General features: G+C 50.1%; 9 protein-coding genes across 9 annotated transcripts; 5 read left to right on the top strand and 4 right to left on the bottom strand.

Moving 5' to 3' along the window:
- Positions 1-2,015: 2,015 nt before the first annotated feature.
- On the bottom strand, positions 2,016-3,797 carry CGGC5_v017083 (uncharacterized protein; the record flags this gene model as incomplete). Its single annotated transcript, XM_066153741.1, has 5 exons — positions 2,016-2,149; positions 2,200-2,281; positions 2,378-3,139; positions 3,187-3,221; positions 3,275-3,797. The coding sequence occupies 5 exons, from the start codon at positions 3,795-3,797 to the stop codon at positions 2,016-2,018; spliced, it is 1,536 nt and encodes a 511-aa protein (XP_066006824.1).
- Positions 3,798-7,280: 3,483 nt separating this feature from the next.
- On the bottom strand, positions 7,281-8,655 carry CGGC5_v017082 (uncharacterized protein; the record flags this gene model as incomplete). Its single annotated transcript, XM_066153740.1, has 6 exons — positions 7,281-7,310; positions 7,375-7,775; positions 7,873-7,923; positions 8,220-8,362; positions 8,413-8,511; positions 8,561-8,655. The coding sequence occupies 6 exons, from the start codon at positions 8,653-8,655 to the stop codon at positions 7,281-7,283; spliced, it is 819 nt and encodes a 272-aa protein (XP_066006825.1).
- A 474-nt stretch (positions 8,656-9,129) lies between these two features.
- On the top strand, positions 9,130-9,705 carry CGGC5_v017081 (uncharacterized protein; the record flags this gene model as incomplete). Its single annotated transcript, XM_066153739.1, has 4 exons — positions 9,130-9,139; positions 9,334-9,375; positions 9,426-9,582; positions 9,645-9,705. The coding sequence occupies 4 exons, from the start codon at positions 9,130-9,132 to the stop codon at positions 9,703-9,705; spliced, it is 270 nt and encodes an 89-aa protein (XP_066006826.1).
- A 221-nt stretch (positions 9,706-9,926) lies between these two features.
- On the top strand, positions 9,927-10,662 carry CGGC5_v017080 (uncharacterized protein; the record flags this gene model as incomplete). The annotated part of the gene is made up of 3 exons (XM_066153738.1): positions 9,927-9,951; positions 10,004-10,047; positions 10,324-10,662. The coding sequence occupies 3 exons, from the start codon at positions 9,927-9,929 to the stop codon at positions 10,660-10,662; spliced, it is 408 nt and encodes a 135-aa protein (XP_066006827.1).
- A 4,229-nt stretch (positions 10,663-14,891) lies between these two features.
- CGGC5_v017079 (uncharacterized protein) lies at positions 14,892-15,245 on the bottom strand (the record flags this gene model as incomplete). The annotated part of the gene is made up of 2 exons (XM_066153737.1): positions 14,892-15,152; positions 15,201-15,245. The coding sequence occupies 2 exons, from the start codon at positions 15,243-15,245 to the stop codon at positions 14,892-14,894; spliced, it is 306 nt and encodes a 101-aa protein (XP_066006898.1).
- Positions 15,246-15,717: 472 nt separating this feature from the next.
- CDKL4-2 (Cyclin-dependent kinase-like 4) lies at positions 15,718-17,674 on the top strand (the record flags this gene model as incomplete). Its single annotated transcript, XM_066153736.1, has 5 exons — positions 15,718-16,177; positions 16,678-17,051; positions 17,104-17,318; positions 17,369-17,498; positions 17,546-17,674. The coding sequence occupies 5 exons, from the start codon at positions 15,718-15,720 to the stop codon at positions 17,672-17,674; spliced, it is 1,308 nt and encodes a 435-aa protein (XP_066006897.1).
- A 1,519-nt stretch (positions 17,675-19,193) lies between these two features.
- On the bottom strand, positions 19,194-20,356 carry CGGC5_v017077 (uncharacterized protein; the record flags this gene model as incomplete). Its single annotated transcript, XM_066153735.1, has 7 exons — positions 19,194-19,376; positions 19,429-19,607; positions 19,662-19,752; positions 19,810-19,971; positions 20,026-20,090; positions 20,213-20,245; positions 20,320-20,356. 7 exons carry the CDS (start codon positions 20,354-20,356, stop codon positions 19,194-19,196), a joined length of 750 nt encoding a protein of 249 aa, XP_066006900.1.
- Positions 20,357-20,819: 463 nt separating this feature from the next.
- CGGC5_v017076 (uncharacterized protein) lies at positions 20,820-21,233 on the top strand (the record flags this gene model as incomplete). Its single annotated transcript, XM_066153734.1, has 4 exons — positions 20,820-20,884; positions 20,946-21,038; positions 21,076-21,093; positions 21,157-21,193. 4 exons carry the CDS (start codon positions 20,820-20,822, stop codon positions 21,191-21,193), a joined length of 213 nt encoding a protein of 70 aa, XP_066006899.1.
- A 245-nt stretch (positions 21,234-21,478) lies between these two features.
- On the top strand, positions 21,479-23,045 carry CGGC5_v017075 (uncharacterized protein; the record flags this gene model as incomplete). Its single annotated transcript, XM_032028320.2, has 4 exons — positions 21,479-21,747; positions 22,655-22,808; positions 22,860-22,891; positions 22,972-23,041. The coding sequence occupies 4 exons, from the start codon at positions 21,479-21,481 to the stop codon at positions 23,039-23,041; spliced, it is 525 nt and encodes a 174-aa protein (XP_031875391.2).
- Positions 23,046-23,102: the final 57 nt, after the last annotated feature.

Here is a 23,102-nt window from a genome sequence, read left to right as displayed (position 1 = left end):
CCGTAGGGGTTGTTTCTCTTTTTCTTTTGCAGCTTTTAGGAGGGATTGGAGGCGATTCATTTGACTGCATTATTTGACCATGGCAAATGGGGCGATATGGGGTATGTTGGTAAGCCTTGTGGCCCTCGTTAAATATTGGAAGTCATTGGGGAGACCAGTTCATTTTACCAAGATGACATAACATTCCCTCAGTAGGTGAGGTCAGCCCTCCAGGTTAGTCACATCTATCCAATAGCGCCAAGCGGTCCTGCCGACGTGGAATTTTGTCATTAGTCGCCGATTGGAGCCGACAAAGTTTTACGGAATAATGGCCAGCACGATCGTTGGAAGATGCTTCGTGCCTCAGATCGTGTTTGCCGAGAATAAACTGAGGTTGGGACAGCCTCCACTGCTGTTATGGACCCTCGTTATGTCGATATTATAACGCGGAACAGCACTCATGTGCGTTTGCCTTTGACGAAACCCCTGAAAATGCGGTATTTTTGGGCATTCTCGCACGCCTTTTTTCGACGTCAATTGACGACGTTTTCGCGAATGATGCGATGCGTGCGACATGCGCCCGGACAAAAGATACCGCTGATATCAGCGAGTTCAGGGCAATCAAACGGTGTTCTTTTCATTCGCGTTAGAAGTGGGCACAAACGCGAACGGGCGAAAAAGGGTGAGTGTGGCCTTAGGTTACAGGGGTTCGGCAAGGGCAAACGCAAATGAGTGATGGTGAAGCCCCACTTATGCGCCAGTCATAACCAGAAGGCCTCTGTTGGCTGTGTACTAGGCCTGCACTCATCGACAAAAATCGAGGATTTGCATTGGCTGTTACCTCGTTACGAGCATTGGAAGTCGCTTTTGACTGTGGTGTCATAATAGCGTTTTCGCTAATTGCGGGGAGTCTGGAAGAATGAGACTGTTGCATCTATTGCACTTGAATAGATATTAGACAGGGGAGAGTAATCCTGAGAGATTGTGCTACCTTAACTGCGACTAATGTATGCAAGATGTCCTGAGTAATAGATCTGTCTTGAGCCGAGTCAGTAGAACTCATCTTATCAGCAGGAGTTCTCAAGGTAACGGGACTCAGTCCGTCAGTTTTCAACGCGCCCGATCGAAAATGGGGTGAAATGCAAGGTGCTCGTGTTAAAGAAGTTGAGAGCGTTACTTGCACGATATTAGCTCCTAACAACGGCGCGCGTAACGAATGATTATACTGTATTCAAGCATAACTCGGCATCTGTATGCAACTTCAGGGGTCAACTGCGTCACTTGCGTCAATTGCGTCGAGAATGGGCTATAAAAGGTGGCAATACTGTTTGCCTCACTTTGATGGCAGCTTGCGGGTGAAGCTACGTCTGAGTTGCAAATTATGTACATCACTCTTCAAATCCTTGATGCCCACCAGCGGCCCATCCAAGGTCTCTTTGCAACCCTGCAATGCTTGGAGGTTGCGGAAGTCTCGTTCACCGGCGTTTCGGCTTCTAATGGGATGCCGGTTTGGAAGTTCGTGGGCTCTCCTCGACCAGGCCACACCAGCCCGAGAGTTTGGAATGCGCATTGGCAGATCACCGCCTACTCCATGGGCAAGAAGATGCCTATCATACCTGTCGTGTGTTTCGTTCCTGAATCTATTCACATATGCATACGGTTAATGGGGCAAGGGTACGCAGTGGATTTCTTCCATCCTGAAGCTGGCGGGCTTGGCAGAGGTCATCGAAAGGAAGTCGTTCCCATTATTGGTGCCATGTTGGAAAAGCGCGCGGGAGGTCGCCTGGTCTAACCCGCGCAGAAGCGCTTCGATAGCAACTTCCACCCGGAGTTCAATACATTGATCATGGTGCATCATTCTATCTCGTGCCTGCCATCAAGAGCTCGTCCCCAGTGCTTTACGTGCGTGTGCAAAGTTTATTTGAGGTTTCATTTTATCGATCCAGCGAGACAGAAAACCACATCGTCGCCTCAGTTCAACAGCATATGAGAGTGAGAGGAGGCCGTCAGCCGCTCGTTAACACCGGTGAAGCACGTCATTCCAACATCCTGCGACCGTGGTGCACCTTCGCGATCGTCTGTATGCCGGCTACGATCTTGGCTTCCGCCTTTCTCTCTTCATCGAAGGGTATTAGAGACATATCATACGACCTGAAATGCTCGCCAATGACTCCCTCAGGGTTAGCTCGACAGCCTCCGTACAAATCGTGGGTTTCTTACAATATGTGTCATCCGTGAATGGCATTTCCTCGCGCAGCACCTCTTGAATACTCTCACTCTTCGACAGCGCTATGACGTTTGACTTTACTCCTTCAATCAGCCACTTTTCGGCATCTGTTGACTGCGGCTCCACCCTCTCGAGGCCGTCAATCACCCGCCTACTGCGACCAAAACACACAATACGGATTTGAGATTTCTTTTCGAAGCCGGCATTTGTGATCCACGTCTTCAAAAACACTGGGTTTTCATTCAGCCACACCAGCGATGTGCAAGCCGCTTCTACCCGCTTCAGCTCACAGCGCCAAGCCAAGTATTGCTGGGCTTCCACGACACCGCTATCGAGCGCGATGACGCGAAGAGGGCGGTTGGTAGCAACCGGGGCCGCGAGAGGAATAAGGTATGGCCCGCGCACGTCCGGATCTGCCGTTGCTCCTGCATCGCGAGACATCAAGAGGACCGCAATCAAGTCGTAGCCTGCTCCGTCGCGTCGTTCGCGCCTTTCCAGCCGCGCTACACGTATGGGGACGTTATCCACTTTGAAATAGTACCATTCGCCTGTCGTTGTCCCGCTGCCGGTGTTGATCCCGACTTCCAAGACGTGGACCTGTGGCTCTCTCGGCCCGCCTGGTTTAGTGCTGTTCTCAACAGCATAGTGCGAAACGGCCGACGATAAAGATGCTTTCCTGGTAATGCAGACTCCCACGAGAAGGCCAACTGACGAAGCGATAGTACTCACTAGTGCCCATGTCAGGTTGAACACAGCGTGAGCTATCATGACTCCAGCTAGCACGGTGCCCAACACCCAGTGAGCCACGATACTGCGGCTCAAATCAGTCGACTTTTCTACTGATCCAGCGCCCAAGAAGACTTTCGATATCGCAATTTGCAAGTGTTGCCTCCACGCTGAAAAAATGACCAGAAGAACCAGAAGAATACCGCTCTGGATGGAGTCAGCCTTACGCACATACTATAAGGAAGCACGCTTACCGTGAGTCCTGTAGCCCATGTGCGCCAACGCACATCTGTGAGGCGACATATCAGCATTTTCCATGGTTGTGAACATCAAGTCGCTCACTAGACAAGGTCGATGTCAGACACATAATACCAATCGCGTGGATCGCAGCTTGGAAGGCCACCAGCCAACCAAAAAAGACGTGTGCCCAAAACCACTGCTCCCGACATTGTCGCATCAGGTGAGACATGACCGATGTCTCCGGGATGGCAAGAAGGCAAAGCGGGAGTATATTCAAGAAGCACAGCCTCCCAGCCTGCCGTGCTACAGACGCCAGAGATGTCTGGTCTCCTGCCAACGGAAGCAGCATGATAACGAGATTTTCAATAAGAACAACAAGACCCACAGTGAACCGCAGTGTCCGCGGTGGGTTGAAACCGTTCAGCGACCTGTCGTCCTTTGATAGCGCTTCATCTAGATGTACGCTCAGGAACCGCAGTCCTGTGTCGTTGGCATCTTTAATGAGCTGTCTATCAATGACAAAAGTCGCTTCGACCCAGCGTATGAGTGGAAACACTCGTGTCAGAAGCATCCAACAGCCTAGGTTGAAAACTAGAACGCAGAGGTATGGAGTCTCAGCATTCATTGTGTTTCCGTGCTAGTCTCGCCGGCAAAAAGACATTTGAATACACCTGAATTATTATTCTGCTCAATCCCTGGTTGAAAAGAAATACACAGGAACTCAGATCGAAGGACATAAAAGAATAGGGTACCGTTGAGATTATTTACTGATCGAGTGAAACAACTTTATAACAAGTATCATTCACCTGCGGTAGTAGCGTGTGAGATTTGAAGGGCTAAAGATTTATATCTAGTTCGCATCAAAACATAGTGTCTGAAGTATTATCTGGGAATAGACTGTTACGCCTGCAGGTTAACTAACCGCACAGACGCTTGCTGTCATCTCCGCTACTGAGTGGAGAATGTGTGAGTTGCGTATTGTAATCAGTTGAGTCTGAAAGGATAACAAAACGTTGTCGCCGCGTACCAAGTCCCAAGGCCATCAAGCGTACATCAACCGACCTGGTTGCTGGATGCCTAGGCCACTTCTGGTGACATGACTGCCAATACGGCGAGTAAAACGACAAGCGCCCTGTGACTGTGTCAGAAAAGTCCTCCTCCATCAGTTCTTCTGCGAGGAGTTTGGAGCCGCCAGCTCCGGTTGCGAAACGGACGAGAGATGCTGGATAGGCTTATGAGTGGGGCCGGTCCAACGCCGTTATTGACTGAGACGTTATATGTTAGTCTTTACTGCTCCCACGCGGTCTTTTTCTAGAGGGATCGCTTGACTGTGTCACTGACGTTGTCATGCTCAGCCCTACTTTCGGGGTAAGTCTGCCCACTTGACTGGCGGCAACATCGGCTAGAAGAAAGCGGTAATGGCTGTGGGGACCCTGCTTGCGCGACAGAATTCAAGACTGTGACTGGATTATCGCCGGTAACGCACTCACCAGCAGTTACATGACTCGGCAGCCTCAACCTTGGCCACTAGTCGCAGGGTAAGCGCAACGTTTGGCGGCTGCTTCCAGTCCCTTAGTGCAGCCTGAGAATCCCCAGTGATAATGCACAAAAGCATAGACCTGCAGTAGTTTTTTAAACTTGAAATCCAAATAATTTATTGACTCATGCGAAGTTGTGTACGCAATTCCCTTGGTCTCGCCCGCCTAGGTCGCCTTCGGACTCATAGTACATTATGCGCTGCTCAAGAACCCAGATCAGCTGGCTTTGTAACATAATTATAATTGCCTGAGAGTGCGTTGCCAAAACCATTCTGTCTACATAATCCTTAGTATCCGCATCCTCTATCATCTCGTTGTGTTGACCGTCTCTGTCGGTATTGTAGCTGTTGTCGATATTCATGACGCGTGAGTTGCGTTTCGAAATGTCTGACGCTGGCAGTGACAGATGCGTTTAGGGATAGTGAACAGACCATTATATAGTGTTGCCCAAAGCTGATCGCTTCGCTAGCGGGCCTCATTGCAGGCCGATTTATCAATTATATTAGGTGCACCGTATGTTATATAACGCCAGCTCTCCCGGGGTCTACAGTAGACGCGCTGAAGATCGGCTCTCTACATTGCTTTCCCCGCGATCAAAGAACATAATGCCTACGTTGGTATGAGCCAGCTTCGGCAGTACAAGACCATCACTAAGTTTTCCACGCCACGTTCATTCTTGAAATACATTTGCTTTGCTACTTCAGTCAAGTCGGAATCGGTCGCTACGCACCGTCTTCCCTACCACTCCCAGCTGTCCCGCTATTCTACTTAACGTAGTCTAGTCATCCACGAGCTCAAAATCCGTTATAAGATTAGAGACAGTTACAAAATGTTGCGCCAGGCATAACTAAGGCAAAGCCCACTGCAGCTCCGGGGTAAACACTGCCTCAGTGTAGCTGGTTGTCCGCAGGAATACACACTAGTTAGTTTCTATATGGAGAACTCCTTGGATAAGGTTGCACCCATTCTGATAGCTACAACGGCAAGAATCCTTCTAAGCAACTCTATGAAGCTGTCATTATAAGTATGGACTGCGCTAGCTCTCGGAATCGTTACTTTGCATCGTTACTTTGCATTGTATCGGTCCAAGCTACGACTGATGCGACGAATGAGAGCAGGTCGAAGCAGAAGGTTTGTCCAAGAATCGTACTTGGAACCATCGAGTCCCCGAAAACAACAACACCCCGGTTCGTCATTCCTATAACAACAGCGATTCGGGATATCGATTAAGCGTAAGACCACCAGAACGGTGCGCAGCATACACCTGAATACGTTTAGCTCGTAGTAAAGTCCTTGTCCGTAGGTCCACAGCTTGTAGAGTTGTTGGCTCTCTATATTGTTGCATATCGTCAGAGAAACCGTCGGCAGAATTTTGGCGCTTCATCGCTGGCTGATGAGTGCGTAGAGTAGTAGACCAAATCAAGGTCAATTTCTTCAAAGCAGGCAGATTCACAAGCACGTTGGCAATATCAGAGCCGATGGCGAGGAGATTGCTGGCCTCTAGTGCAGCGTTCTCGATCAGCTGGAAATTCCGAGACGTTTTGTGTAGATTGACCAGTCTGAAAGGGTGGCTCAAAAGAAAGGTATCGACCTGAGGGCAAACCCAGACGAACACTATTGGACTGTCGAAAGTTGTGAGGGGGAGCTGTCTGAAGCTAAAACCGACCATGCGGCGCGTTATGCGATCGATATGATGGAATCGATGCATGAGAGCGAACCGAGTCGACACATCGCCGTTCCGTATGAATTGGTGCTTCCCGAGCAAGACTGCCTCATCTTTGCCTGGAGTGCTATTCCGATTAATGCCCACCCAGTCTCGCGCATCGGCTGCGTCAATGCTCAAGCAAAGGGGATGCTCCGAGGTTCTGGATATGGCATCATTGATGAACATTTCGACAACGTGGAGGAAGATATCGTAGGGCAGAGGAGGAAGGGATCTTGCTCCTGAGCGCGGGTCGCACACAGTGCTGTGTAACCGGACCATCGCACAGATCGATCTAGGCGGTAGCACAGTAGATCGTTCAAAAGCTTCAAAATGATGAGGTTCTGAAGCGTTCAACACGACTCTTATATGTAATGACCGACTGAAAACAAATCATGTCTTACGGGGATTAACTATCTATCTAGACCCTAGCGTTATACATGCCGCCTTGCTCATACCTCCTCCTATAGTTCAATCTCTTACGCACTCCCTATATTAGCAACTGCCATATTTGCTTATTACACCAAAAGGTGTGACCAATTGCAAATCCAAACATAGGAGCCAGTCATTTCATACTTATCCCTTTATACTAAGAAAACCCTCGTCTTATTTGTTGTTATTCTAACGAGAGGCCCTCGAAGATAGGACACCTCTGCAACACGCGCGCGCTACCTCTGTTTATGGCAACCGGAATGAGACTGTCCGCGACATTTGCCTCTATATGTCTATCTATGCCAGGCAATGCTCAACCTTTCGGCGTGACGACTTTTGTTTCCGATGCACTATGGGTATTTGACTGCATGTCGATAGCCACATGTCAACGCACACAAATAAAGCATCTCATGTGCCTCGCGAGAACCAGTAATTATCACCTGAGGCGATCAAATTTGATCAGTGACTTCTGCAGCAGTCAGTTCTGCTATTTTCCCTGTTAAAGTATGATCTTGGCAAGGATTGCTCACCCAAAGTGCTTTGTGACGTTTTTCTTGTTTGGGGATTGGAGGGAGCGCTTTAGTGTTTAGGTGCGCCGCTGGCACGCTGACTCTTGGCACGTGCTGTGGCCTTCCCACGCCTTGAACACAGCCAAGGGCATCTTCCGTTCCTGCCTGGTATACTGGCTTCGCTCTTGTGATGAGTTGCATGGAGCCCCCCTTCTCGGACGAATGAAAGTGTCGACGAGGTATGACGATGACCTTATAGTCAAAAAGAACATCAAGAGGGAATTCGCGTGCATGTACGGGCGATGTCCAGCCTTTTTCCCGCTTATACTTCATATACAGCTGGGTTGATGAAATCTTCGTTATGTCGTATGGGAAGAAGTACTGGATGCATTGTTGGCAGAATGTGTCGCGCAAAAAGTTGACTATCTTATGATTAGAACAAGATCGTCTGGTCTGGTCTATGTGACGCGACGTAGGATCTCTGCATCTGAGCTTTGTCTCGTCGCGATGGCCACATACGCCGAATGTGCAGTGGAGTGATACAGTACCATAACGAGACAATCATCGAAGCTTCTCATCATTTCTCATACGCTTAGGCTTGCTATACTCAGTATCAGAAGTATAGTAGCGCGAGTAGAGATCTTCGAAATTGACTGATGGGAGTGTTCCACTATTGTTTGATTCGAAATGCTGAAGAGCAGTAAAAAATGGTCGGCACTGCTCGTTGAACCGTGGCAGCTGCTGTTGCAGGTGTGGCTCCTCGACGAGGACGTGTTCGCGAGGGCAGTTCTTGCAAATAAAATGCCCGCTCGAGTTCACACTGTCAATAACGTCGATCAGTTCCCACGTGCGTACACAATTCGGACATTCATAGGTTATCGCAGCCGGAGAGACCGCATCGATCTGCGATATTTGGTCTTGCATCTTCCTAAGGGTAGAGCTAGCCGTGTGTATAGCTTGACGGCGGTCGACAAAGACGTAGCGGTCTCGCTTTTCCGATGATTCGGTTCTAGTTAATATCCTGTCAGAGAGGGCCAGCAATAGAATAGGAATGCTTACATGCGTACGAGCCCAGAACGCTGCAGCCGGGCGCATTGCTCCGAAAGTGATCGTTCTTCAGGGGCTGCCACGAGCGCCTGTAGCTCTGTCAAAGATAATCTAGACGGCTTAACGGATCAGTGCGGCCTCATACCATGAGAAGACATACATCTCATGACGCAGCAATGTGTCAATAATGATGACGTGCTCAGCATCATAGAAAGCTCGAACCAGGGTCCTGATGAAGACGTCTGAGTTTTCCATTGTAAGTAATCAGGATGGTCGATAACAAATGCAGACAAATGGCAGTGCTTTACGTGATCACATAGGGAAGACGATGGTTGAACGAAGAAGATCAAGAGCGTAAAGTCAAGAACAGAGTGGTCATGCGGTCTAATCGTTCTAAGACCTAATTAGCGTACAAGAGGAAACTATGCCGAACTCTTCTTCGCGGATTTGCTCTGTCATGCACCCAGTAGCCTCGAATTGTTTATAGCACTCAAACAAGGACGCTAACTTCCAAGTTCAGCTCCATGTCCTCATAACAGCGTTCATAGAGGGTGGGGCCTCTAGTTAGGCGCCCGTGTAACGAACGGTATGTCAAAAGCAGCAGCATCCACTCACATCGAAAGTAAACCCCATGATCTCGGGGGCCAGCGCAGGCAGTCCTGCAACGCCGGATCTGGGACGAATGTTTGCCCCTGTCATCTGCCGACGTTGACCTAATCAGCCAGTCTTATGCACCTCTGTCAGTGTAGCTCTAATACATGATTCAACGCGGTGCATTGTAATTTGTCGGTGTAGTTATACGACTGAGCCGTGACATTCATATTGCACACGCAGACGTATATATACGCACTTCATCATCACATTCCAATATCCTACGAGTTTCAAACCAGCACACGCCAAACCCCGTTCATCAAAACGGCAAACTAAACTCAGGGAAGACCAGTGAAACGGAGAGAAACAAAAGCAACTCAAAAGGTGCGTCTGACAAGAGTCTAGCTTCGTACACAGAATAACTGGCAGACTAGAAGACGTCAACAATATGTTGGAGCGACTGAAGCGTTTATACACCATCTTTGCTGTCTTATCAGCCCTGCTCGCCAGCGTTGTGCTGCTGACGTTCAACAAATGGCCATCCGATGGCCCCTCCCCACTGGCGAGTCTGTCGGTGTCTCTGAGGGCAATGTCGGCCATCACATTCCTTTTCACCATGATCATTGCCATCATGCTGATGTTTCGTTTGCAAGCCGCCCGACCGGTCTCGCGCACAGAGTTGCGTCTATTATGGCTGACGGTCGCCTGTTTTGACGGCGCAGTGCTAGACGTAGTCATAGGCCTGGTTGCATCGCTTGCGGATGACCTTCCCTGGCAGCATGTTGCGGCTATCGCGCTGGTGACGGGCGTTCTCCTTGTGGTCGCGACTGCGATTGCATTGTGGATGCAGATGACTGCAAGCCAGTGGGGCTATTGGTGTGTGGGGAAGGCGGAGTCGCACGATTGTTGAGTGGAGTCTTGGTTAGCTATCAATCATGTCGCATCGGGTTTCAATGTCCAGTATGATGTATGCTCAGTTTATAGTAAGAGAGGGGTTTTCATGTCCTTGCAGGTTACGTTATGTATGCCGCATCTGAACGATGGTGGAAAGTGCGGGTTAGTCAGCTCGCCTTCTCCACATCGTTAGACTTATGTTGGGAAGACTGCCATCCACATCTGCGATGTGCCTTACTGGGTGGTTGTTATGTTATGGACTTCGGCTACGTACCTCAAGTGGCGAGACCCACTCATACTGTGAGACGGAAGAGGTCGAGTCATCTCGCGGGCTCGGCAGCGATGCGCCATCGTCCACGGTAGAAAATATTAGTATTTGACCAAAAACCCCATCACTGAAATTCCCAATTCGCCATGACAAATTATCATCCAGAACAGCAGCTCAAAATGAACATCCTGAGAGACCTATGGCAGCAGTGGCCGAGCATGCGAAATCAGAGTTGTGACGATCCGATCGATTACTCTACCGCCGAGATCAAGGGACATCGCTCAGTGCAATCAATCCACGCCCGCTATGAAATGCACGTCCTCCGCTGGACCTCGCCCGCCCGTACACGCGTGGAACGTTGGGAACCAGAGGGTTTTGTCCAGCTTAGAGCGCCGGAACTTCTCTTCAGGTACTGGAAAAGCGCTGGAGGTCGGACGTGCGGTGAGCACTGGTACCCACTTCTGGCCGTGGGCGACAAAACGACGCGCGACGGCGGCAAAGCCTGGTAGTCCTCTGGGAAGGCTCACCAGAGACGTCGGAAGAGCCATATGAGCGGATGGGAGATACCACGTTTTTACCTGCGCACCGTCTGCATTGTCGCCGGCGGCGGACGGCAGTCAACGGCGATCGTCGACGAGTTGGGCGCAAAGGAAAGTTGAGCAAACCGACTGAACGGCTTATCGCCAAGCTTTCAAGCCGTCCAATGGAGAAAAGCAAGTCTAGAAACAAATAGCTATAAAATCATCCCAACTCACACACCGATCATACTTGACTGCTTATGTTGCCTTGCCTTTGGATACATGCATCCCTTGGTTTGTGATCCAGTCCACTGGCTTTCGTCTTTGGACCTACATGACTTCTTCCCCATCAAACCGAACTCTTCCGAGAGATCAGAGCCGTGATCCCTCAGCAGGCCGCAGAAATGGACGTTAGTGTCGACGTTGCACCGTTTTCCGGAAGGCAAAGAATCCGTGAACAAATCCTGGTTCATTCTGTCGACACCGGGATGTGTCCACAAGTGCCGGATGCCGTACCGTGCCACTGCCATCCGCGCTAAGCGCAGTGGCGTCCGGGCCCATCTACCTCTTCATTGAGGTGTTGCCTCCCGTGTATGAGCAGATCCATATGGTGACGAGTGTATTTGCGGTAGTAGCGACTATCATTGGCGCGGTGCCTCTTCTGGTGATGAAGCATGGCGCGCGGCTGAGCGGGAGGGGTCTACTGGAGGATTCTTCAAGCTATCCAGACGATTCAATGAAAGCTGGTATATCAGAGATGGTTGTGGCTGGAGTCTGGTCTGTCATCTTGATGAAATCACCCTATACATCTACAAGCGTTTCAAGTTATGTCATAGCAATGGCAACACCGAGTATGATAGCCGCAGATCTTTCATAACAAAACGATATTCAAACCTGCTCCCGCTGCAGCAATGTACACGTTCAAGGCCGGTCTGCACGTTCAGACGCGACTCAAAGCAGCCTTGTTCTCCATCTCAGCATATAATCACTTCTTGTGCGAGTAAAAGCAAATTATTGCGAAAGGCAATAGCTAGGACTTGTATGCAGAGTGTTGCATTGAAATTCCCTGTCTAATGTATGTAGCCTGGTTATGCAACAATCCTTACTCCTTTACCCAACTGTCAAGCATTTTCTAGGCGCGGATTGTTCATCGACTGGAACGTGCCAGAGTCAAGCCAACCGAAATACTCGATACCAAACCGGCCGACGCTCGCGTCACGAGCCTCGAGTTGGCCAGCACACTGTCTCACCTGCTGTCCGCCTTGTCTTTGCAAAAGCTCCCGGTATAGTAGCCCGGCCAGCTGTGCCAACGGTTGGCGCTCTGGCCCCCCAACCACCTCCACGTCGAGCGCTGCCTCAGTATCATGTCCTCTGTATTGGATTTCATTCGTAGCTCCTGAGACATTTTCCAGGCTTTGGGGACGGCCGAAATCGCCATTGACCATCGAAGACGACATCACGAAGGCTGCGCTATGCGAGTCGGCAGTCAATTTGACGTGTGGAAGGGGCAACAAATAGGATAAAGAGGATTGGTTAAGTGGTGGTTCTGGCGTAGTGTTTGATGACGAAGAGAGGGTAGAACTCAAGACCTAAGTATTATATTTTCGGGGGCCGACGGCATGATGCCGACTATGGTGCGGAATGAACAGCAGCAAGAAATGAAACGTCGCTTGTACTGAGAGTGAAGGCTAGGTATTCTGTTTGCTGCATTGGTATACATAGTGGGTAGTTATAATTTGAGTGTTTAATCGTTGATAACCGCATCGATATGCTGTTCGCGCCTGGTCTCTGTGCACCGTCATAACTAGCCGGCCTCTTCTGTATTGTAATAACTGCCACCGTTGGTCCATATACGGACTTGATTCACAGTTCGGAGCAGGGGATGCTGGCTGCAGGCAGTTTTAAAATGTTATTGTAGTCGTTACAACTACGAAGAGGTAGCTGCTCGGCCGCATGAACAATGACCAGCGGCATCGTTAAGTCTGTCCCCTGTTCGGGGCTCCTCGGATTTTGTCGAACTACGTCGGATTGCGTCCGGTTACGTCGTTTACGCATGCGTAGAATTTCTAAACACATGCCAACCAATCGATGCCGAGGTGAGGCGAGGATAAGAAGGGCTGATACCCACATATGTGGGTCAAGTTGTAACTGCCCCACTGGCGTCAACTTCAACCACATTGTTGCGACCCGTTATACAGGAGTAACAGTTAACCGACCCACTTGGGCGCCTGGCGGCTAGGACAATACATCTGTACTGCAGGATCACGGGAATAACGGGGAATCCTTTGGGAACGGAAGAATTATGGTAGAAGTTACGTGGTGATAAGATAGCGATCATTCGGAATCAGTGTGATCGAACACGACTTGGGGGCCAAACGACTATTCGGAATCAGAATAATCGCGCTCAATCCAAGGTACAAAGAAACATGCTCAAGACCACACTGGGATGTAGTATCACCCGAGCCTGGCACTGATTCATACTCCTATAGCTCTTCGGCAATTAACTCAGTATTCATTCTCAGGATACTTTTAGCTTACCTTTACTGCGAATGCTTCATTGAGTCTATGACTGATTGACTTAGCCTCTGAAGACCCGGTCTACTGTAGCCTCCGACGTAGGCGCCGCTGACCCGTCGGCCCGGGGCCATTGGGACCCACTGAGGATGGCAGTCGGCAGTCGGAGAAGCGGGTCGTGCGCGCAGCGGTCTCTGTTGCGGGAGGCATCTGGCTTGCTCAAAGCTCGTTGGGCTATCAGCGGTATTCTGTCGCTTTCTACGGATGATTTGCTTGGTTCTGACGATTTTGTCCAACTTTATGTAGCACTCAATGCTGTTCTGTCAATTTCGCTGCGTGCATGTATTCTACGTGCATCGATAAAGTACCAGGATAGGTCTGCCGCACAATTTCAATCTGGCCGTTTTGTTACAGTACCACGATTCAAAGGACAGCCTTACCGAGTGTTACCCTCCAAGTTGCTGACACGGCACCACCGTTCGTCCCCAACAGCCTATCAAAGAGTCTTCATGCAATGCTTCGGAATCCAGGGGTGCGATTTTGTTTTCCGCATCGAGATCCCCTCGGTCGATTCGACCACTTATAGCCAATCCTACTTAGCATTCAGATGGCGTGATCATAGCACATCAGAAGTACTTGTCCCATCAAGTCCTAGGCCTCCAGACTAAGAAACAGCAGAATAGCTAAATGAACGTCACCTGGTAGTGTGTAGCCCACCCTTCGGATGCGGTCAATATACAGCCGTAGCGCCTGTCCAACGCCGACAAGGAGCTCGTACATGAGAATGCCTAGACTCCAGATGTCGACTCTTTCGTCATACCGCCCACCCCTCATGTGAACTGTGATCATCTCCGGCGCCAAGTACTCAGGCTTGCCGCAGAGGGTGTTTCTGCTCATACCATTTACACCGCATCCAAAGTCCACAATCTTAAGCACGCCATGTGAGCCAAGGAGGATGTTCTCTAACTTAATATTCCTTTCGATAATACGCTTGTAATGAAGGTTATCTACAGCGAAGGCCATTCGCACCATATACCATGCATACTCGTCTTCCTCGAAGGGGCCGTTGGCATTCGACTTCGTAACACACTCTTTAACTATTTGCAAGGCTTGCTTGGAGAGGGCCTTCAATCCGTAAACAAAGCCGTGTGGAGGTCCTCTCCAAGCAAGCCTTGCAGATAGTTGGAGATTGTATGTAAATCTTACAAAATTTCCCTTCTCTAAGTGAACATCGGATTTCATAGGTGGGCATGCTCGTTAAAACGAACTGTGGTTATGCTTTGTGACGGACGCTCGACAGACCGGTCCCGTTGGGTGATATATAGTCAACGAACACGAAATGCGTCATTGTGACCATAAGAGCAGCTGCCACTTATCATCTACAAAATATGAGTTACTCGGCATTTCTAATAGAAGTAAAGTGACAATATCGTAGACATAATACGGAGATATATGTTGTTGGCAATAGCTACAACTCACTCACACCACCTCAGCAGACAGACCCTATGTTAAGCGAGGAATGAAGCAGGACAGCCGATCTATTGCGGCCGTTTCACATAATAGTACCTGAAATCTTCGACTTCAATTAAATAAGCAATTCCACTCCCGCCACTTGCTACATGTGTGCTAATCATAAAATCCACAATCTAAGTCGACAGCGCAGCCTGGGCAGACTAGTATTCAGTTACGGCGTATCACCGCTGCATTCAATCCATGTGGTGTTGATGCGCCGGTGGAATCTCTCCAGAGGCCTGGTTGTCACTCCGGTCATTCCTGGTTTCCCGTTTCCACATGTCGTTCAACCACATATGGAGGCCGTCAAAAGTATCTCGGAGGACGTGGTTTAGGACCGGAAAGTGTGCGGCGTTTGAAAAACATTCCTTCGACAACTGATTCATGGCAATAATCCCTGAGCCGACCGTCGGACCATTGGAAACCCGCATGACCATAGTCACGAAAGCCCAGATCTTAAGAAGGGTAAGTACAACACCTAGAACGTAATGCGCAAAGCTCACAACTACGGTCAAAGCCAAGATAATGAGAGGGAAATTCGCCGCCATTTTACTCGACAGAAACCATCCCAACGCCTTTAAATACACACGGACAAACCTCGCCTCGTAAGATAAAAGCGTTCGTGATCTTAGCTTAAATAGCGGAAGAGTTAGAGCTGATTAATGAAAAATCACACACTATAAAAGCAGCATTCTCTATTATCAGCAGTAGTCTGAGATGACTTAAAGGGGGTAGCAATCGACTTAAAAACGCGTGGCGTTCGCATTCATGTGTGCAGCCGCTTCAGAACTTCTGCGTTGGTCATACTTTCAATTTATTAGTTCATATGTCGCTATCGATATGGTAACCGCTGCAAGAGCCGCTGCTGTCACAGGAGAGGTTTTGGTAGTGACTAAGGGCAGTAACTCAGCAACCCTACTATTTAGTCTCAGGCTTTATTCCAAGTCTACCATCCAGTATGGAAAGCCTCCAACATAAATTTGCCAGCTCACAGTGTCGTCTTTCTTTTGCAGCAGAACGATGTCTTCGCTGGATTGCGAGATTGCTAGTCTGATAGTGTCGCTCGACGATGAAGCTAACGCTCAAGATCCTATCCTTCGTCCATCCTTACGAAGGTCAAAAGAAGTCCTGCTTCGTTGCGTAGGCTCCAAAGCAAACCTAGAACTTGTCCATATCGCCCTTGTGGAAGTTTGGGCCCTGTCTCGCTGGCTAGACGATATCAAAGCCCTGCAATTCTTTTCTACGGTTGCTGGTGGTTCTCGTGCCATGTCAAGGAAATACGTCGACCATCAGGACGAGCTTCTGCGCACGTGGGGTGCTGAACTGTACGAAGGTGCCATGGGAATTGCCGTCATCTTGGACGTATCGACGCAACCCAACAGCTGGAAAACAGTAGTATCCCGGCGGCCTCGCCCGGCATCAGCTCTTACATGGGACAGAGAGTCCGAAGTGGACCCTGGGGGGGTTGTCGGGGTTGAAGGTAAGAGTGAAGGTGCTGAGGTTCGGGATCGCGACGGAAGCTTAGGTCTATTTGAGCCCCTGCATGGCCAATGGTACTGTTGATACAATGGTTCGCCCACGGGTTTGAGCGAAAGCTTGACGACTTGCACTGCGTAATAAGCCAGACATGACTGATCGGAAGCGGGGGCGGGGAATACAAAAAGTCAACTTTGACTACTACATAGATGAGTCACATAAAAAGTTGAATGCGTGCAATATCCCTATACAGCAGTCTCAGGTGAAAATTGTTTCCCTCTGCGTTTTCAACGCATTGAGGTCCAGATAGTATCCCGTCCTCTACGCATATAGATATGCACGCCGGCCACACAGACCTGCCAGACTCGTGAAAATCGTGTCCCTTTGTCAAAGATGAACTGAACTTCTCATTTCCTGAAAGGGTGGGATCGGGCTCTTATGGCGTCGTCTACAAGGTCGTGGTGCAGGGCCAGCTTGTCGCACGGAAACATATGCCTCTTCCAGGATCTGGCGGGCTCTCGCCGGAGAGCCTCCGGGAAATCGGCTGCCTCCGTCGAATCAAGAACTATCCTTCCGAAGTCCGCAAACACTGCATCTATCTGCAAGAGGTCCATTACGTGCGAGACGAGCTGATTGTCGACTTGCCCTACGTCGCTGAGAACCTCAGCCAAAGGCTCAGGCGTGCTCCGCTTGGCTTCAATCAAGCGGCTTGGTATTCCGACCAGATCCTGCTAGGCTTAAGCTTTCTACACGATATCGGAATCGTTCATCGTGACCTCAAGCCCGATAACATACTGATTTCTGAGGACGACTGCGTGAAGATTTGCGACTTTGGATTATCTCACTGCCTTGATGGATCTGACGCCAGAACTCCGGTGGTATGCTACAGATCCTTGCGGTGCTGTCTCTTAACGAACTGACACTACATAGGTTTGCACGTTATACTACCGGCCACTAGAGCTGTTGGTAGCAGACGCCTTTGAATGGCAGGATATAAGCACGCAGTACGGCTCAGAGATCGATCTTTGGTCTGCTGCCTGCATTATGCGGGAACTCGTTCTTCACCAGGACGAATGGTTTCGGCCAGACAGGTCGCTATGTCCCTCTAGTAACCGGTCGAATCGTATGCTTGGTGCTATTATGAGGTGTGTGGTAGGCAGTTCTGATTGAGTACCACACGTCTAACAAGAAAAAGGAAATTTCAATTTCTATGTGTCGACGGCCATGCGGTCGACCGTAGCACAGCTATCCAATTTTGCGCCTCAGATTCAGAACTACGCGAGGCTGCAGATGCAGCGAGCATCCCGCTGCTTGCTATTACCAGGGTTTGCTTCTTTATGTCACGAATGAAGCAATCTCTGACTTGATGCAGCGCCTTCTGATCCCCAGACCTCACTCTCGCTGGACGGCACGAAGAGCTGAAGAAGTGTTGGACCTTTACTACGCGCCGATGTTGCAACATTTCGGGAAAGTGTATGGTGAATCTGGTGTTACAGCCTGACCAGTTGAGGTGCTGGCCGGCGTAACTATGTGGTACAGAACAGGGGATAATGATGCCTCTGGTATAATTACCGAATCTTTTGCTTTATGTCACAGTTGGTTGCCCTGGCTCACTCGTAATATCTCGATGATGATCTGCACAGCAAATCATGTCATCCGAAGCCGTGGTAGAAGTGAGGCCTCGCCGGTGAGCGATGCCCCGATTTACTTCTTAATGGCCGATAGGCGGCTTGGGGTTAAAGCAGAAATCTCCTCTGGACGAGCAGCTGGGATAATAGACGACGAACATTGCAATTCAAGTCTCAGGTATCATCTGCATAGCCATCTACACACGACATAATTTGGACCCGGAGGAGATGGAACGGCGCAACGACCCCACTGTGGATTGGATGTCTGATGGTACTGCACCTCGTTAGCGTATAGGTTCAATACAGTAGTAAATCAGCTAGAAGTCCTATTGTCCAAATCTTTGACTTCGTTCATGGCGGTTAGCGCAACTTTGCCCTTTCTGCGGTATTTTTGTGCCCCAATAGTTCCCTAGTGACGCCATGGAGGAGAGAGATTCTCTGAATGAACTGACAGCGGCACGAGTTTCAGTCACCTCATCATGGCTGTGGTCAGCTTAGCGCCAACGCCCACTACGCTCCATTGGTTATGATAACCTACAAAGTCTAATCTGTCGCCTGCTGAGCAAATGAAGCGCCCGTCTGCTGTCCTTAGTCTTACGCTCTTATGTCATCGCGCCCTGCAAACCACACAAGCATGGGTATCGTTTCAGGCGTGTGCGCTAATCATTGCCAATCAGCAGCGCACTTTCTTGCATAGGAACTGGTCAACTCGTTGTTCAAAACAGAAAGCTACCTTCCGCATCCACCAAGATATCATACATCTTTCAATTACTCACGACCGTGTCTCCTTCGCAGTCGTGCTGGCAAACTCGCAGAGCTTCTGCTCCCAAACACGCTGCTTTTCTAATTTTGTCCCATACCCAAAGACAGTCGATATGGACTTCCCCATACCCAGCGTGCGCCTGTCAAGATATTCGTTTTTTTTGCCTGAGTCGCCATCTGGGCCCCGGCGGACGGAACGTAGACGCCCTCACAGAAACCCAAAAATATCACTCGTTAAAAACAACCAAAGCCACGTAGTCAGCTTGCCACTACCAGCCGTACCATACGTTCCAGAGAAGGACGACATTATCTCATTCATAGCGAAATGGCAGATGTGTGCGACCGCCTTTCAATAGCACTTAATACACCTAGCCAGATGGAATGAGCCTGGCTGTTCCGCGATAAGCCAGCTGCAATGGACGTATAAGGAGGTCATGCGCCAGTGGGAGGGATGTTTTGAACATGTGTTTCCGGGTCTGGCGAGACCTGTGGAAACAAGCATGTCTATCCCAGACATGCGATCACCGATTTGGGATGTGTTCCTTGATGAGGACACCTTTGCGATAGTTGCTGGTGATGCAAAAATGACTGAAATCGCGTAGTCTAATGAAGGACATCTACACTTTCCCGTCATCTCCTTCTCAGAACAGATTGCTGCTCGTGACAGGGTTGATGCCACATCCTCGTGACTAGGTCGCAAGGTACCAGATTGTCTCGCGCCCGATCGAGCACGACGGTCTCTTTCGTTTCCAATGCTTGTGCGACCAGGGCAAACAGCCCGTCAGGCCCCTTGGACCTCGTCAAAAACTGGTGCTGGAAGTTGTTTCAGCGAAACCCGAAGATGTGGCCGGGGAAGCTAGCGTACCTGTATGCCAGGGAGCGTTCTCTCGTGGCTTTTTGACAGGAAATCGCGCGCAGCAAAGCTCAGGCCCAGACCCTGTAGCTGTGACCTGATCCAAAGAAGGACGTCGCCGTACAGTCTTGACCAGTACCGCTCGGCGTCGCTGACGATATCGACGGCCGGTTGGAAACAAACGTTAAGCACTGTGTGCTTTAGACACAATCTCTAGGACATCAATGGAATTCGTCGCGAAGTACCTATCTTGACAACCCCACACCGCGTGACGCAAATGGACTCTAGGGGAAACCGGATCTTCTCAGCCACCACATGGTGAATGCCTTCGATGACCTAGCACGCATCTCAACATCGAAGATACCGCCTCAGAAGGTCGCGCTTCCTGCTTACCTGAGACAGGACGGAAGCAACATGGATCTCATCTGTGATCGCAAGGTCATGCAGATCGACCTCGAGTCGTTCGTGGACGAGGAAGACGGCCTGGGATTCGTGGAAAATGCCATGTATCGCGGCGATGTTCCGGTGAGCAATGCGCCCAATTCCTTCAAGGCTCTGGAGCCACGTCAATCGGCACACAGCAATTTCTCTGTTGTGACGGTGTCGAACCAGGCAGCGCCCGTCGTCTGAGGCGGGTTCGGTGAGTCTCTCGTACTCGCATTCCACGCGGCGCTCTACATGGATCAAAACCAAGCGCTTCGATATAGCCAGAGGCACTTCAGCTCTTGTCTCCATTTATGGGACGCAGGAATGGCTTTGCCAGACCAATGATAAATATCGAGGCTCAAGCACTTACTGCTCATCAACCAGAGCCATATTTGAAGGGACGCTATGCAACATATCGTACAACATGAAAAATCAGCTCATCAGCTCTGCAGCCCTGTTAAGGGGGTCTCTGGATACCTTCAATCATAGTCATGCTGCTACGCTGTGTCATCATACTTCTCGTGACTACCTCTCTGCCATTTTAATCCACGCTTCCGTGTTTGGACAATAAGCAGTTGGGCATCCGAGTCAGTATTGACTCGATTGGGCTGAATCAGTTGACTGAATTGACTGGAATGACCGAATCGCATAGTGATGACGAACAACGATGCGACGTACGAGGCAGCAAAGGCAAGGGCAGTCTACTGCAACATGCCGATGGCAAAGTCATGCCTACATGCTTTTGGTAGTTAGAAGCGACGTGGGGTTTCTGTGTTGTTATGTCCTGTACGTGTTGGGAGAGACTAACAGTTATTGCCTCCAGCGTCCATCATGAAAACCCAGTATACCGAGCTACCCTTTTAACCAACTCAATCTTGACATCTCCTTTCTCCTCGCCTTTTGCTCTTCTCATGCGGCTTTGCCACCATGGACGCGTTGAGCCCGATTCGGACCCCGGTCGATCTACTCTGCTCGCTATGCTCTCAACGTGCGATGTTCGCTCTTACGCTTTCCTGTTGCCAGACCCTCATCTGCGGATATTGTAAGTGCGACATCGACCTCGGAACCACAGCCAGCAAACCATCTCATATAATCTACTTGAGCACGTACAATCGACACGTAAAATGCCTGGTGTGCGAGCAGACAATAGCGCACAAGCCGGAGCCTGATATGGCCACCCGGAGGAGAATCTTGAGGTACTTGAAAGAGCGTCTTAGCGCACATGTGCGGTAGCGGTAAACCACTTTGTACGTACGTTTAAATCGCTAAGCGCACACTACAAGGCAAAGAAGCCCAGACGACTGACACATTCAGCGATTCATGGTCAATTGAGTCACAAACGTGCGGATGACTTCGCCGTAAAGTATATAAAGATATGGGAAACGATGTGAGATGCTGTGAAAATGCGGTGGCTGAACGGCTTGAACGTTGCTGTGTGGGTGTGCTCCCTGCTTCTGTTCCTCTTCTACGTCACGCCTGGCTGAGATACCACCCAGCATTGCTCTTTATTGAATGTGAGGACCCTCACCGACCAACCCTCGTGGTTCCCGTGTATGTCTGTCTCCAAACAAGGGGCGTCTGGCAGCTTGGGTACCCCAACGACACGACCAAGCTCGTGCCGTATGGGGAGCTGAACATGTCGCAGACGTTCCATATCAAAGCCTTGGAGAATCTGTGGCAGGCGGCCCGGCTGGTCGTGCCCGGCCTGCCGGAGATCGAAGCGTTGGACATGGACAGCGCGGACCTGGGCGCGCTCAGCGGGTTGGGCATCGCCCCATACTGGCTCTTGTCGTTTGTCCTGGTCGGCACATGCACGGCCATCGTTCTATCGATTTTCCTCCCGCAGGGTCTGCTCCTACTGTGTATTCCCCGTATCGTAACGGTCGCCCTCCTCTTTGTTGTTTTGTGCGTTGCGTTAGCTTGCATGGCCATCTGCGTCTCTCTTCCGCTGCTGGCTGGCAGGGTGTTATCCGTGTTGGGCGCGAACGTAACGACGCAGCCGGGGATTGCTCAATGGCTTTCGGTGGGGGCGGTCGTTTGGACATGCATGTGGGCCCTTCTCCAGTGTGTATGTGTTTGAGTTGGCTGTCGATAATGAGACTACTTTGCATGCCTGTACTGTAGTTACAGTATAACATACGCTAGGAATTCTTCTCACCTCAAGCAGGAAACCTCTCCGTTGCTGCGTAGTGACCGATAATTCTATGACTGCGGTGATATGAAGAATAGTATCACCGTAACATGGGTGTATAGGCTGACCTTCGTGAACAAAGATATTGATGTAACGGCGATGATAGCAAAAGTTAGCAAGAGAAGTATTTATTCCTGTACTGCGCTGCAGCTTCGAACAATGAAATCAGGTTTCCTTCTCTCACCTGGTAGACAAGAGTTTTGGCCATTTTTCACTATGTTGTTGGTCACAGAAAGCAAGCCCCGCAAAGGATATGTACCTCCGCTGAACAGTCACGAAGCCCCTACCCGAGACCGCCGCTGGAGCACATCGCCTGCGTGCTGTATATGTCCGAGACGCACCGCGCCTCCGGCCCCCATCAAGCCGCCACAGCTTGCCCCCCTTCGAACAGTTCAACCACAGTTCACCAGCTCGAAGCCCAGGGTATCACTTCCGACTTTACGCCAAGCTGGCCTCGAACAGTTTCTTACTACACCCGATCCGAGTGCCGGACCGAGTGGTTTATTGCAAGATAGGGATGAACCGCCCACCATGGCCCATCGGGACCTGCAGCTTCGGCCCAAGCTGGCTCGAGAACACGCGCACCCTCCCCCGGCGTACACAACGTACACGAAAACACAGAAAGCGTACATCCACAGCCTATTGGGCAGCGGCACGTCGTACAAGTTCATGGAAAGAAAACCTATTCGGCAACATCCTCGCTCCTGCCGCGCTCAACAAGGTCTTCAAAGTGTTCAAGGCCTGTACTTCGAGCACTGCGGGGAAGAGCGAGACCGTTCGTCTTGTCGCCAGACGTTTGCCAACACTAACTCAACCGCTATGGCAGATAAAAAAACCGAAACGCGGCGGCTTTGAAAAGTTTGTCATCCAGGATGTACTGTTTTGTTCCAACAGGGCATACGTTCGTTGTATTGAGACGCTTAGGCCTCATCGAGCAGGTGCGTGGGCATTCATCGACGGATCGAGGCAGATCAAACTTTGTGGGTGCGGAGAGGCATGGAACACTAGGTAGTTATCACGACAATAAGCAGAGAAGGTACATTGATTCAGGCATTGGACGATCTATTTT

This window comes from Colletotrichum fructicola, assembly GCF_000319635.2.
Source record: "Colletotrichum fructicola Nara gc5 chromosome Unknown KSG_Nara_v1_contig11, whole genome shotgun sequence".
Taxonomy (NCBI): Eukaryota; Fungi; Ascomycota; class Sordariomycetes; order Glomerellales; family Glomerellaceae; genus Colletotrichum; species Colletotrichum fructicola.
Note: the sequence above shows the minus strand (reverse complement) of the source record. Positions and strands in the feature narration are given on the sequence as shown.